At 40.9% G+C, this 14,649-nt stretch overlaps 1 protein-coding gene across 1 annotated transcript; it reads right to left on the reverse strand.

The window, feature by feature from the left end:
* Positions 1 to 1,970: 1,970 nt before the first annotated feature.
* On the reverse strand, positions 1,971 to 11,372 carry LOC116176436 (collagen alpha-1(III) chain-like). The gene is made up of 21 exons (XM_031495047.1): positions 11,012 to 11,372; positions 10,073 to 10,949; positions 9,924 to 10,022; positions 9,802 to 9,873; positions 9,686 to 9,757; positions 9,515 to 9,637; positions 9,242 to 9,463; positions 9,005 to 9,194; positions 8,690 to 8,960; positions 8,405 to 8,641; positions 5,399 to 5,743; positions 3,903 to 5,340; positions 3,749 to 3,847; positions 3,618 to 3,698; positions 3,491 to 3,571; positions 3,328 to 3,441; positions 3,066 to 3,281; positions 2,825 to 3,014; positions 2,517 to 2,778; positions 2,228 to 2,464; positions 1,971 to 2,165 (listed from the first exon to the last, which is right to left on the reverse strand). Exons 1-21 carry the CDS (start codon positions 11,264 to 11,266, stop codon positions 2,091 to 2,093), a joined length of 5,556 nt encoding a protein of 1,851 aa, XP_031350907.1. The 5' UTR covers positions 11,267 to 11,372; the 3' UTR covers positions 1,971 to 2,090.
* Between the last annotated feature and the right edge of the window lie 3,277 nt (positions 11,373 to 14,649).

Here is a 14,649-nt window from a genome sequence, read left to right on the forward strand (position 1 = left end):
CGACAATTTTGCTCCCAACTCATTAATTATACTGTACGTTACAAAATTTTTGTTGCTATTTATTGCACTATTGAGCATTGTAAAGAAAAGCAAGTATAAAAAATTAAATATAACCAACAATTCCCTGCCTTTCCGCAGTTTTGCTAGTAAATTCTTTCAATATATCCTCTACTTCTACACTTTTTGTAATTTCTGCATGCACATGCAGTAGAAGATGTGTTAGTCGCTTTTGAGTAATTTATTTACTCATTCTTAGAGGGGGCGCGGCCCCCTTGTGTAAAATTCTATTCTAGAACATTATGAAACTCAAAGCTCTACCTTTTAATTTACTTATTATTGCTATTAACATAAAATTATTTAAAGTTTCGTTTACTGGATCATAAAATTTCAATAGGTTTTTGCAATTATCGATAAAAATGCCTAGTGTGCGTGGGTTACTATCAAAATTTAGAATAATAATAATAACTTTTATTAAACCCATTCAATTTAAACATTGTTAAAACGTCGCAAGACTCGAAATGCTGTCGTAGTGCAAGAATTAATTCAATTTTTGCGCAAGCAAAGTCTTCATATAATCAAGATATATGAAGTATACTCAAAATCGTAAGGCGATATAACAAATCTGAGTTAGAAGAGATCGTTCGAATACAATTAGTCTGCAACGGAAAGTCCTTTGATGTCGGTACTGTCATTTCTAACCCTTGGGGAAGTTCATGAATTCTCATAGCCGGTTGTCGCAATATTATATAGTTTGAATATTCGTAATAGAGGTTGGTTTTTAGGTAAACGTATCGTAGAAACTAGGAAAGAAAAGCCTTGGTTGGATTAGTTTTACAATTAGGTACCTACTAATATCGATTCAGGAAACCCAAGAAGCACAAACTAACCAGTTGCCAAATTCTTGACAGAACAGCTTCTTGGCTCAATCCGAAAATAGCGCTTTTAGAAGAGTGTCTTCAAAAAATAATAAGTTTAGACAAAAACGCTTCGCACGAAAGTTTATTATTTTCCGATGTAGGATAAGAATATTCAAGGTTTCTATTTGAAAAAATTAAGTGGCCCTACACTTTCCCGGAACTGGTAGTCCAAAAGAAATGACAATATATTCTATGCAAAAATGCTTGCATCAAAACTATCGTTTATTCAATTCTATTGTTAGGTATACTTGGAAAATCAAACAAAGTTTACCTCTTAAATTAATAATTCTAATTAGATCGCGATAATAAGTTATTTTTAATTCTTTTTTTGTGTGCTCTTTTTTTAAAAAAAAAAGAGTCTACATTGTTTCCCTTAGAAGAGTAACTTTTTCGACAACAGGCATAGCACTTTGAAAACACCAGTTCTCGTCCGATCACCGAAATTTAGCAATCTAGCGGATGGGTGACCGCGTGCCATTATATCTCTTTTTTTTTTATTTTGCTCATGTTTGTTTATTGATTTTAGATTTTATTAGTAATAACTGTAATTCCTAATTAGAATTAATTTAGTGTTAAATATTTTAGTTTTTTAACTTTGACATTTTTTTCAGTTTTTTGTAATAAAACCTGGCACAATTTTTATAGGTTGCACACAGAAAAATAAGGTCTTTCGAATAGCTTAAAAAAATTTTAGGTTACTATTTAAAAAAAAAGTTCGATGCCGTTGCGACACTCCAAAATTTTTTTTCAAATTATCCGGTTCGTTATTTTTCATTTCAGATGTCTAATATACATATCCAAAATTTGAACAAAATCCGTCGAGCCGTTACTTCGGAAAATTGCTAACGTAACGCACATACATATAGACGGAAAAAATTTTTAAAAGTTGTTTAAAATGATCTAAAACGTCGACATTTGATGAAATTTTAACATGTCCAAAAAACGGTGATCGCATATAGCCGCCTAGCTCAAGCTAGGAAGCTAAAAGAAGGAAGTACTTATAATAGCAGGTAGGAATAGAAGGATATGGCTTAGGACATGGCTTTCCATAAAAATACTTTTGGTATTTTATTTGTAGTAGGTAAACATTAGGTTCCAATACAGTAATTAAACCCATCTAATTGTTTTCCAAGAATTTCGTGACATCTACCACCGTCCTTCGATACACAAAACCTACCATTCAGGTGAATCGCTATGACTATAAAAGCGATAAAGCATCCTCTCTTTGCCATCAATAATTAAAAGCATCTGAAAAAGGCAATAGTACACGTGGTCACTTTCACTTATTTAAATTAAAGGCATCACTATACCTCATACTTGTGATCGTATGTAATCGCAGAGATATCTCCCGTCTGTTCAATTCCCATTATATTGACCTTCGTAACATTGCTATTTAACAAGTTCATCGCCCAACTTATTTGTATCTCGAAAGTTGGCGAATAATTGACGGTATACACAATCCCAGAAGCAACGAACATGTCGATAAAGTACTTGTTGCTTATACCAATTTCCCACGTGTGGATGATGCTCATATCCTCGTAATTAATCTAAAAAAATTGTTTTCAAAAGTTCATTTCAGGGATAATTAGATAATAGTGCCTTCGCAATCTCAGTAGAATCTGCGTTCGACTGAGCGAAAATAGCCCACAACCCATTCTGGTCGAGGCTCAGATCAATATGGTTAAAACCGCACAAATATAAAGGCTGCATTTTACATCCAGGTATTAATAAGGAGGTTGATCGTCCAGTGTACAGGTCATACTTAATTATCTTAGGTACCTGTCCGCTCATTTTGTAAAAGAAATACCCATCGTACACCACATGTGAATTACCGCCAAACGGAATCTCGAGGTCGTAAATTCTGAAAAATTATTAATGTAATTTGGGAATTGTGGTGATCTCCATACCTCGAAGGGATATTTACGCTCAACGCAACTGCGTTTTTGAATTCTAATAATTTCATACTGTCACTTGTGGTTGCCCAAAATTTGCAAGAGTCCCGATCCCCGTCTGCTGCAGGATCGACCATAAAGGAGGTGTAAGTTACATTAGCAGTTCCAAGAGAGCGCTTTTCTCCAATTCCGTAATATGTGGAAGCTTTGAAGTATGTGATGAATATGAAAATCTACATGTGAAGTGCTACTATACCTGGCTCTTTTAATATGAATGTTGTCATTTTCTCACTTCGTTTTGTAGCAATGATTGGGGATCGCATGCTTTCTAATTCGCAACTACCGTGCGAATGTGGATCCGCTGAGTTACCGGTTACTGCAGTTGAAGAATCCGTCACTCCAGGCGTACCATGTGAACCTGGATCTCCGGGCGGCCTTTTGGGTCCAGATTCTCCCTTTTCTCCCGGTTTTCCTATAGAGCACCTTTTAAAAAATGTATTGCAACAGCTCTGTTCCACCTGGATATCCTCTTTGTCCTTGTTCTCCCATTGGTCCAGATTCACCTTTCTCGCCTTTTAAGCCACTCCCATTCGCACCTTTCGATCCCGGAGCTCCCGGCGGGCCAACGGGTCCTGTTAAGTAGAAAGCACTGCATCGTAAACCTCAAGTGTTTGTACATACCGCGAACGCCTGGATTTCCATCCCTGCCTGGAGTGCCTGGATATCCTTGATCACCTTTTTGGCCAGGCAATCCGTCTTCCCCTTTAAAATTCAGTTAACATTTTACAATCAAAAGGTTAAGATTTACCTCGCGCGCCCGGGGATCCCTTATCGCCTGGTTTTCCCGTTAATCCATCCTGACCCTTTTCTCCGGGGGTGCCTTGCTCACCTACATCATGCGAAACAATATAAGTTAACAAAATGAGCTGTCGTTGTCACCTGGTGGACCAACATATCCATCACTACCTGGCGAACCCGGGGGACCAGGGTAACCTACCGCTCCCTTTTCGCCCGGGTTTCCTTTGGGTCCTGGTAACCCTGTAATAATTGGCATACAAAGCAATTTCTTCGTCATGGGTGAATTTTTATTTACCAGGTCTTCCTAACTGTCCCGGTGGTCCTGGGTGTCCAGGTGGGCCAGGTTGAGCACTGCCGGGTTGTAGCGCGTGTCCAGGTAACCCTGGCGGCCCGGGTGGCCCAGGAGGACCTGGCGGTCCAGAAATTCGCTGTGTTTGTCTAGGTTCTCCTTTATGCCCTGGTGGTCCAGGTCGACCCGGGGGCCCTTCCCGACCGGGAGGTCCCTGTGGACCGGGTCTTCCAGGTGGATCGTGTGGAGGTCTTTCCGAGCGACTTGGAGGTCCGGGCGGTCCAGGTTCACCAGGTCGACCAGGTTGTCCTGGTGGTCCAGGGGGCCCAGGAAGCATGTGTAGGCCATGATAATCTCCGGCAGGCCCCGAATGTCCAGGGGACCCCGGTGAGCCAGGCTGTCCTGATTGCCCCGGCGGTCCAGGAGCTTTGTAGATGTCATAACCATTTCCGGCAGGTGGCAAATACCCAGGTGCCCCAGGTATGCCAGGTCGCCCAGGCTCACCTGGCCGCCCTGGTGGCCCAGGCGGTCCAGGGACTGTGTACATCCCATGTGCGTTTCCGGCAGGCGGCAAATATCCAGGTGCCCCTGGTGGGCCAGGTCGCCCAGGTTCACCAGGCCGTCCAGGTTGCCCAGGCGGTCCAGGTACTGTGTGCATGTCATGAACGTTTCCAGCAGGTGGCGAATGTCCAGGCGCTCCAGGTGGGCCCGGTCGCCCAGGTTCACCAGGCCGTCCAGGTTGCCCAGGCGGTCCAGGTACTGTGTACATGTCATGAGCGTTTCCGGCAGGTGGCGAATGTCCAGGTGCTCCAGGTGGTCCTGGTTCACCAGGCCGCCCTGGTTCTCCAGGCCGCCCAGGTTGTCCCGGTTGCCCAGGAGGCCCAGGACGGCTGTACGTGCCATGATCATCTCTAGGTTTCGAAAATCCAGGGACCCCAGGCAGGCCAGGGGGCCCAGGTTCACCAGGCCGCCCTGGTTGTCCAGGCGGTCCAGCAACTTTGGTGTCTGGTGGAGAATATCCAGGCACCCCAGGGGGGCCAGGTGCACCAGGTCGCCCAGGTTCCCCTGGTGGTCCTGGTTGATTCATGTGATGATTATTTTCGGCAGGTAATCCAGGTTGACCAGGTGGCCCGGGTGCACCAGGGCGTCCAGGTGATCCAGGAGGCCCAGGAAATTTGTTAGAATTCCCGGGTGGTCCCGAAGGGCCAGGAAATCCAGGTGGTCCTTGTGGGCCTGGTGGTCCAGGTATCGCATGGGAGGATCCAGGCCGGCCAGGAATGCCTGCTTGTCCTGGCTGCCCAGGACGTCCAGGTTGTCCAGGCCGCCCAGGAGATCCAGACGATCCTTGCGACGATGGCCAACTATACGAAACTGACGATGGTTTCCAACCGTAGCTAGAATATTTGGGGAAGAAGAGGCATCTTCGGCTTCTGTTTTTCGGACTCTGAAATAACGAAAGGTTTTATTATAGATGGCTTTAATTCTTGTTTATAGATAATTACAGCCTTAAATTTAACAGTATTACACATCCGTGTCCAGTTCTCTTTGTCGATAAGTACTTTCCCTGGGTCCTTTTTGCAAATATCTTCCCGTAACCCGATCATTAGTTTGTTCTCAAATTCACTTTTAAGGTTTTTGTAAATCATAAAACCTATCAAGATTTCTAACGAAAACACTGTGACAACAAAGCAAACTGAGTACAACATTGACTTAATTGGCTGAGTTGTACTCATTTTAAAAGAGTTATTAATACAAGGAAAGATCTTTAAGAAAATGAATGAATCCAAAAATGTAATTAGTGTGAACAGAGTCTTAAATTTCTTAAAATAGTTTTGATGTGTACATAGCTATTTAGTACCTTAATTAATACCTGATTTGTTAAGGAATGTTATTTGTAGTAAAGTTGTATGGTGCGGAAAACTAATTTAATGCAAGCTGCAGCTTGGGATAATAATTTGGACGTAGATTTTGATATTCATAAATTTTGCAGGGGTGTCAATTACAATTTAGAGCACGTCGATTATGAACATGAAAAGTCTAGTGCTTGTTTACAATGAACGTATACGTAAGATATACATAAAACTTAAAAATTTCGTAAAGTTGAACTGTATAGAAACATATATACGAAGGTGTTTATAATGAACGTAATTTTTACGTACGTATACGTAAGCGATATGCAAGTCTTGCGCATAGTCGCAAAAGTTGAAAATGTTTCAAAGTTACGTACGGTCAAAGATTATACTACTATGTAGCACTATGTAGTATGATCTTTGGTGTATTGTACACAGCGAAGAAAATTTACGGAAACGATACGAATATGTACGAGTTATGGTTTATGAAATATTTACGTATACGTTCATTGTAAACAAACACTTTAATTATTATTAATTAAAATTAATCCGCGGAAATTGTGCGTCAGACTAATGCCAATTATTGACGAGCTCCTAGCGAGTTTATAATTTTGCGGTGTCTGTCCGTCTTTCCGTCTGTCCGTCCGTTAGCACGATATCTCGGTAACGAATGGGCGGATTACGATAAAATTTTGTAGGTAGATTCTTTGTCAAATTTGTAGATCGGAGTTCGTGAATTGGCAATGTAGCCCAAAAAATAAGGCAGGCCCTTTTGACATCTCCGTGATTTATGAACAGAATTGCATGAAATTCAATATACGTATAGCTTTAGCCATATAAAATGCAATTCCAAAAATTGAGCCTAATCGATCGACATTCACATTTCGCATCTCGACCATTTATAAACCGAATTGCAAACCTTTTTATTTATGAAGGTGTTTAATAGTTATTTATGTATTAAGGGCATAATAGTGATGTTTATATTCTCGAGGGCGACGAGTTAAAAAACTCGAGGGCCTATGGCCCGAGAGCTTTTTAGTCGCCCGAGAATATAAACATCAGGTTATGCCCGTGGTACATACACAATTTTATGTTTTACAAATAGTTTTCTTCGTCAAAATTCGTTTACAAAATAATTCATTATGTTTGATCGAGTATGCGTGGTTCGAATTTGTTAATGTGATTGAAACCATCCAACGTCAAACGTAATTTTAAATAATTCAATTCATCGTGAATGAGCAACAAGTTCCAGAAACTATACGAAATAAGGCCAATCTTGTGATTTAGTAAGTATTTACAATTAATAATTGACGTTTCTAATTTTCAATGACCTGCAAATATTTGTTCGTTTTGTCATTAAGTAGATATAAATGAGTTACTATGGTGATACTTAATGCCCTAGGGCATAAAGTGGTACTTTATGCCCGCGTATCACAGATATAAAATGTGCTATGATAGGTTAGTAAGACATAAATGAAATTTGATACATACCTAGCCACTTGTAATAAATGCAGATGTAGCGCCATTTTCCAAATTTGGTTTTGTGTAGGATGTGTAGTAGTTTCTTATTTATGGAAGCAATTAAATGAAATTTCGTACATATACACTTTAAATAAAAGTAAAACTAACATCAGGTTTAAAATTTGGTTTTGCACATGCTATAGCCATGCCCAGGAGGTCGTTTTCTATATTTGTTTACTTTATTTGTATTTGGAGTTTCGCGCAAATGTGCGAGCAGCTAACGTAAATTGTATTAAATTTAGCTCAAAGAATTAGTCTAGGAATTAGTTATACCCTTTTGTTTGCCTCTTTTGCATTTTACTTTATATTGTCGTTTTATTATGCCATGAACATAAATTGGAGTATTCCAGGGAAATTTGTGCCGGTTTAGGGAAGTTGTTAAAAGTTTACTGCAGCTATCAGTGGGCCCAAGATTGGGCTTAGATTGGTTCCATGCGTTCGTAGTATACCGAAAAATGAGGGTTAGTCGTAATACCACATCCGACTTCACACTTCAAATTAAGTACCATTTTAGGAAGGGTTTTTAGCGAAATCTATCAAAATGCGAATTGCGAGTGAACAAGACGTTGGAAGTGGGTACCGATAAAGGGAATGTGGTTGCCCTCGACAAGATCTTCCTGATGGTGGAGTCAAAACTAAACACGCGAATTGCGGGTGAACGGGACGTCGGACGTGAATGTACCGTTTCCTATTTATTTTCTTATTGTGTTTTTTAGAGAGGTGAAATCGAATAAGCAGTGTTTCTTCACCTTTTTTTACTGGAGGCCTACTTGTGAATATTATTTATCTCTGTGGCCCCTCTTCGCGTTAGACCGGAGGGGTATGGGGCAAATGCTTTTCTTAATAATCTTATAAGTTCGTATTTTATTTGTAGTATAGGTACTAATATTAGGATATTGTACAATATCATAAACTAGTAAAACTACTAAAGACGAGTTTTTCTGACACGACATCTTCCACGTTCGCCAGTTGATTCAAATCTACCGTAAACGTGGCCGGTAAAGAGCGCCACCTTTCCTCTCGCCGCAATAAAACGGATAAACCAACCTCTCCTTGCCATCGACAATCAAAAGCTCCTGCAAAAACAAGGACTTACTTAGTTTGACGTAGCTACTTAGATGGATGACAGTACTACACCTCATATTTATGATCGTATGCAATAGCACTTATATCCCCAGTCTGGTCAATTCCCATTATATTGACTTTCGTAACATTGCTAAGTATCAAGTTGATTGCCCAACTAATTTGGACCTGGAAGGTTGGTGAATAATCGACGGTAAACACAATTCCAGAAGCAATGAACATATCGATAAAGTGCTTGTTACTAATATTAATTTCCCAAGTGTAGATGATGGTCATATCCACGTGATTAATCTAAAAAATTTCAAGGTTCATTCATATTTGGGAGTTAACTGAAATTACCTTCGCAATCTCTGTAGACTCTTCACGCAAATGAGAGAAGATAGCCCACAGGCCATTTTGGTCGATGCTGAGATCAATATAGTTAATACCACTCAGATACAAAGGCTGCATTGTACAACTCGCAAAACCAGGTATTAAAACTGAAGTTGACTTCCCACTTTCCAAGTTATATTTAATTATCTTCGGTATTTGCCCGCTCATTTTGTAGAAGAAGTACCCGGCATATATCACATGGGAATTGCCATCAAACGGAATCTCAAGGTTGTAAATTCTGAAAAATCATCAATGCGAGATGGTAAAAGTGAGGAACGGTACCTGGAAGGAAGATTGAAGCTTAACGCAATTGAATCTTTAAATTCTAATAATTTCCTATTGTCACTTGTGGTTGCCCAAAATTTGCAGGAGCCTTGGTCTACGGTCGTTGTGGGATCGACCATAAAGGAGGTATAAGTTGCATTAGCAGTTCCAAACGAGCGTCGTCCTCCAACTCCGTACGTATTGCAAGCTTTGTGGTTATAAATATGAGAATAGCCTCATGAAATGCTACCATACCTGATCCTTCCAGTCTGAATTTTGTGCCTTTTCTGCTTCGTCTGTTTGCAATGATCGGAGGTTTCATGCTCTTCATATCACAAGTATCGTGCGAATGCGAGTGCTGCGGTTTAGCGGCTACAGAAGTATCCGTGTCTTTAGGGCTTGCGGCTTGGTCAACTCGCCCATTAGGTGATCCTGGATATCCAGGTGGCCCACGCGCCCCTTTATCTCCCGGTTTCCCTATAGAGAGATGGTGGAGTATTTTGCAAAAGGACACTGCAGAGGCGTTACCTGCGACACCTGGAAATCCTCTTTGGCCTGGCTCTCCTCTATACCCCATTTGACCTGGGTCCCCTTTATCACCTTTCGTGCCACTTCCGCTCGAAGTTCTGGGCCCAGGTGGACCAGGAGGACCTGCTCAGAAAAAATTATTGCTTCATAAGCTGAAAGTTTTCATTTTACCTCGCACGCCGGGATATCCGTTTTTGCCCGGACTCCCTGGTTCACCTTTTTGACCAGGTTGTCCGTCTTTACCTTTAATGCACAGTTATTAGTTCAGAATTAACGTTAAATTTTACCTCGTGTGCCTGGAATGCCGCCATCTCCCGGCCTTCCCGGTATTCCGTCTTCACCTTTTCCTCCGGGTGCACCTGTATCGTGGATGAAGAATACAATAAATAAAAGCAACCGTCATTGTCACCTGGTGCACCGCCATATCCATTGCGACCTGGCGGTCCCGGCGGTCCAGGGGGACCTACCACGCCTTTATCACCCGGATTTCCTCTCGGACCTGGTAACCCTATAAAAATTGCACAGTAATTTCTTTGTAACAACTGAAAATTTATTTGCCTGGTGCTCCCGCTTGTCCTAGGAAACCAGGTCTGCCCTGTTGCCCAGGTGGCCCAGGCGGTCCTGGTTGTCCAGGTGGACCAGGTTGTCCATAACTTGGTGGGACGTTTCCGGGTCTCTCTGCATATCCTGGCTGCCCTGGTCGTCCAGGTGGACCAGGCGGACCAGGTGGTCCAGTAATTTGTTGTGCGCGTCCCGGTTCTCCTTTATTTCCTGGTGGTCCAGGCGCACCGGGCGGTCCAGGTTCTCCGTGTTGTGTTCGCCCGGCAGGTCCAGGGGGTCCAGGTTCGCCAGGCCGTCCTGGTTGCCCAGGCGGTCCAGGTTTGTACATGTCATTACCGTTTCCACCAGATCCCGTGTATCCAGGTAATCCCGGCGGACCAGGTGGTCCAGGTTGACCAGGCTGTCCAGGTGGTCCAGGTTTGTACATGTCATCACTATTTCCGGAAGGTCTCGCGTATCCAGGTGCTCCAGGCGGACCAGGTGGCCCAGGTTCACCAGGCCGCCCAGGCTGTCCCGGTAGTCCTGGTTGTCCAGGAATTTTGTACGTATCCTGACCATTTAAGGACGGCCCTGAGTATCCAGGTAGTCCAGGTAGACCTGGTGGCCCAGGTTCGCCTGGACGTCCAGCTTGTCCTGGTTGTCCAGGCTGTCCAGGAGGTCCAGGAGGCCCAGGGGTTTTATTACCAGGCCCGACAGGTCCTGGTGGTCCGGGTAACCCAGGTGGCCCAGGTGGTCCAGGTGTCCCAGATGGTTCGTGATCTCGTTTACCAGGACGTCCATTCGGTTCCTGCGACTGTGAACAAGGAGATGGTGTTGTCGGTTTCTTTTTCTTTCTGGGAAAGAATATAAATCTTCGGCTCCTACTTTTGGCTTGCTGAAATGAGATCGGTTTATATCATAGACTGTATGTTGTAAGGTATACGTATAGCTACTTACATCAGTAAATCCTTCAGTGTCACACATTCGTGTCCAGTTTTCTCTATCGAGGAGTATTTGTTCGAGTTCCCTTTTGCAAATGTCTTCCCGTATCTCATTCAGTAGCTTCTTTTCAATATCACTTTGTACACGATTGTAGATAAAGAAACCTATCAAAATTTCTAACGAAAGCATTGTGATAACAAAAAATACTGAAAACCATATTAATCTAACTGGTTGAACTACGCTCATTTTTAAATCTTGTATTACCGACATTAAAAATTTATTTGGACCAATGAATATTTAAAAATCGTGAATAGTAGAAGATACTCTTGCATGGCTCTTCAAAGAAATGTGATCTATGGATTTCGTGGCGTTTTGTACTGCAATTTAACACTTAATTTGCTAGAATAAACCATTTGCAGTTAAATAGCAATAAAGTTGTGTCGTGCGGAAATCTAATTTTAAGCAAGCTGCAACTCATATAAAAATCCATTACAAATATCAAAGTAACTATGAAATTTCCTAACCGATGGACTGACTGCTTATCGCAGTTTCTCAAAAATGCGTATACACTCTATATCTCTATTTCTGAAGCGATTGCCACCAAAAAGAGTTTAAATATAATGGTTTGAAAACGACTATATAAGCGTGTTATAGTGTTATTGCATACATGTTTTCCTAACTTCCTACCAATGGATCTAACTTAATTTTTTTGAAATGATACCACATCTAAAATATTATGCTCGCCAGGAGAGAATGCCGGTCATAAAGCACCGGTCTACAATCTATGAAAAACATACAATTGTAGACCGGCATCAGGTGTTCTGTGATCGGCATTCTCTCCTGGCGAACATTATAAATAAATAATCATTAATAATTGCATGTCGTGATGAGCTGTTTTAATAGTAGCGAGCAATTTTGCATTTTTTTTAGTTTCATGACGTCTCTCTTAAAATGGCAAGCAATATCCAGCTGATGTATATGATGAAATTTTATTTTGAGTGCTAAGCATCCTACCGAAACTACTATTCAATACCTTTCAACCATTATATTTAAATTTTAATTGGTGGAAATCGATTCAAAAATCAAGTTTCTTAAAAAGTTTTCATCTATCGCAATTCTTTTGTTTTTATTTTTTAGATGACTCAAAATAGCAGTTGATGTTGGCCAATTATTATCCATAACTCTAAAAACCACGTCTTATTGTCTTTCCATTTTAATGCAATTAGTCAAAATTACAATAAAACATAAAAAAGGGAGGCGGTTCTTTCTTTAAGATACGTAACAATATACCCCTTCTAAGAGTGTACCTACCAATTTATGAATTTATTTGATAGGTTCAAATTCAATCATCGGTACCGCTTTTGTAATCAAACGAAGCATTAAGATTAAGACGCGGCTATTAATGAGAGGTCATGGATCACCCATATTAACGAAAAAAAATGATAATCAGTCCATAAATCATCTCAGATCGATTTCGTTCGTTGTAACTGGCGCGAAAGGAAATTTTCAATTACCACAACCATATTGGAGCTAACATTTGACGAGCAGCATTTTTATGTAGTCATCTCTTACATGGAAAATGAAATTTAAAAGCATCGGTGGATCAATTTCATGAATCACTAAACAATAATCACAATTTATTAAAAAAGTTCATTTATTAAGCACAGTGGCACACTTCGGTTCATGTATTAAAATATTTGTTCAAACGTTGTCGACGGGATAATCGTGCTAATTAAACGATCACCGTAAAGTCCTTTTCAGTAGCTCACGTACGATAGCTCCTACTATCAACCTATTCTCATAAGTGAACCCATATCATTTAATGTATAGAGATTATTTCCATTGTCAATATTGTAAAGACATTTCAAACACACTGCTTCTGATTGGTTGTTTGCTAGTAACGTTATCTTTTTCTTAAGTCTATTGACACTGGTTTGTGTTGGGGCACTAATGGATTTTCTACTCGGCAACATAAATAGGAAAGTTAAAGTAAGGAATGGGGAGACAGTAAACAGTCGCAATAGAGTGTAGGTCGTCCGCTCAGAGTTCGGTTACCAAAATTAGATCGCGACGTTACTGGAAAAAATAAAGGTATCGAGCGTTACTGGCTTTAGAGTATAGACTTTGCTGCTAGAATTGCGGAGTAATCAAAGTAAATACTCTTTTAAAAGAGCAGAAGTTAGTGAAAGGGAGGGAGGTTAGAGGTATTTATTGTATTTATTAAAAGAATTTCAAGCGCGCTGGTGTATTTAAATAAAATTCGGACGAGTGACGTTGGCACTGGCAAATACGCGATACCGTATTCGGGTTGGGGTCCGTTAACTTGGCTATGCACTTATAAAAATGGGTTGCTATGACTACGATCGTTTTCAAGTAATCAATTATCAAAGTACCACCTGCATCCGCCAAAATAACTTAAAAACCATAAATGGTAGATACCGACATTGATATCAAAAGAACTGAAATTTCACATAGAATCCAAAAATGTAATAAAAAATAGGGGTTGCTAGTTAAAATAACGAAGTTACTAGCCACCTCCGGTATTTCCGGAAGTGCGTCTATTTTGAAAATATTTTACATCGATTCGATTCGGCTTTCGGAGTAACTTCTAAGTACAAATTTTTAAAATCCTACCTATTTTACTTTCCCAGAAACGTTTAACTAAAGCTCCTAAAAAAACATCCTGTATAGTGTTTCTGAAAAGACTTTTGTTTACGGCGCATTTTAGAGCATGATGAAAGGTACAATGTAGTAGAAAAACACGTTAAAAAACGTAACTTTTGAAAACGTTAAGTTAGCCCCCCCCCCCACTTATTAAATTTTTTTATGGCTTAACCGTAATGGCGCTAGCTTTAATTCAAGTGGCGCAATTGAGCGCATAACCAGGTGTATCGAGTGGCACAAATACCGGTAGCAAAATGCGTTATGGGGGGTTCCGTTCACTTGGCCCCTCCCAAATATATTTAAGGATAACCAAAAAACAAGAATGGCGCAAAGATATCTTTTTACGGCGCATTTCAGCGCATACCTGAGAGTACAATTTCGTATGAAAAGATGTTAAAAAGAAGTAACTTTTAAAAACGTTAAGTTGCTTTTTGAAAATTTGCCACGGCTTAACCGTAATGGCGCTAGCTTTAATTCAAGTGGCGCAATTGAGCGCATAACCAAATGTATCAGTTGACCTAGTTACAAGCGACAACGTACGTATTAGGGAGGGGGGCTACGTTCACTTGGCCCCCCCAAATGTTTTTTCGGATTTTTAAAAAACGATAATGGCGCAAGAGTTATTATCGGTGGCGCATATGAGCGCATAACGAGCGCATTCATTTTAAAAGAATCAAATCTCCCAGTGGGGGGGGGGCCAAGTTAACGGACCCTTCGGGTTGTTGCATTGTATCGTACTATAGCGGCATATGTATGGTTGTCTATAGTAAACTTGGGCTACGGCAAATGGATTTTGTTTACAATCTCTCCCACTAACGGCCGTTTGCACCGACAAATTGTTGATTACGTATTAATCCAGCAGGGAAACCCTTTCAACCTGGAAGGAACGGAAGGCGACTCGATTTACACATGTCGGGCCATATTAATTTCAAAGATCCCTTAAGATATTACGGCCACTTGTAATCTTCTATTAGTCAACAAAGTTTCTG

This window comes from Photinus pyralis, unplaced genomic scaffold (genome assembly GCF_008802855.1).
Source record: "Photinus pyralis isolate 1611_PpyrPB1 unplaced genomic scaffold, Ppyr1.3 Ppyr1.4_LG1, whole genome shotgun sequence".
NCBI lineage: Eukaryota > Metazoa > Arthropoda > Insecta > Coleoptera > Lampyridae > Photinus > Photinus pyralis.

Coding starts and splice junctions, on each gene's coding strand:
- LOC116176436 (XM_031495047.1), bottom strand. CDS start 11,266: ATGTCGGTAATACAAGATTTAAAAATGAGCGTAGTTCAACCAGTTAGA. Junction 3,442..3,490: donor TGGAAATCCAGGCGTTCGCG/GTATGTACAAAC, acceptor TCTACTTAACAG/GACCCGTTGGCCCGCCGGGA. Junction 2,465..2,516: donor ATTCTACTGAGATTGCGAAG/GCACTATTATCT, acceptor CAATTTTTTTAG/ATTAATTACGAGGATATGAG.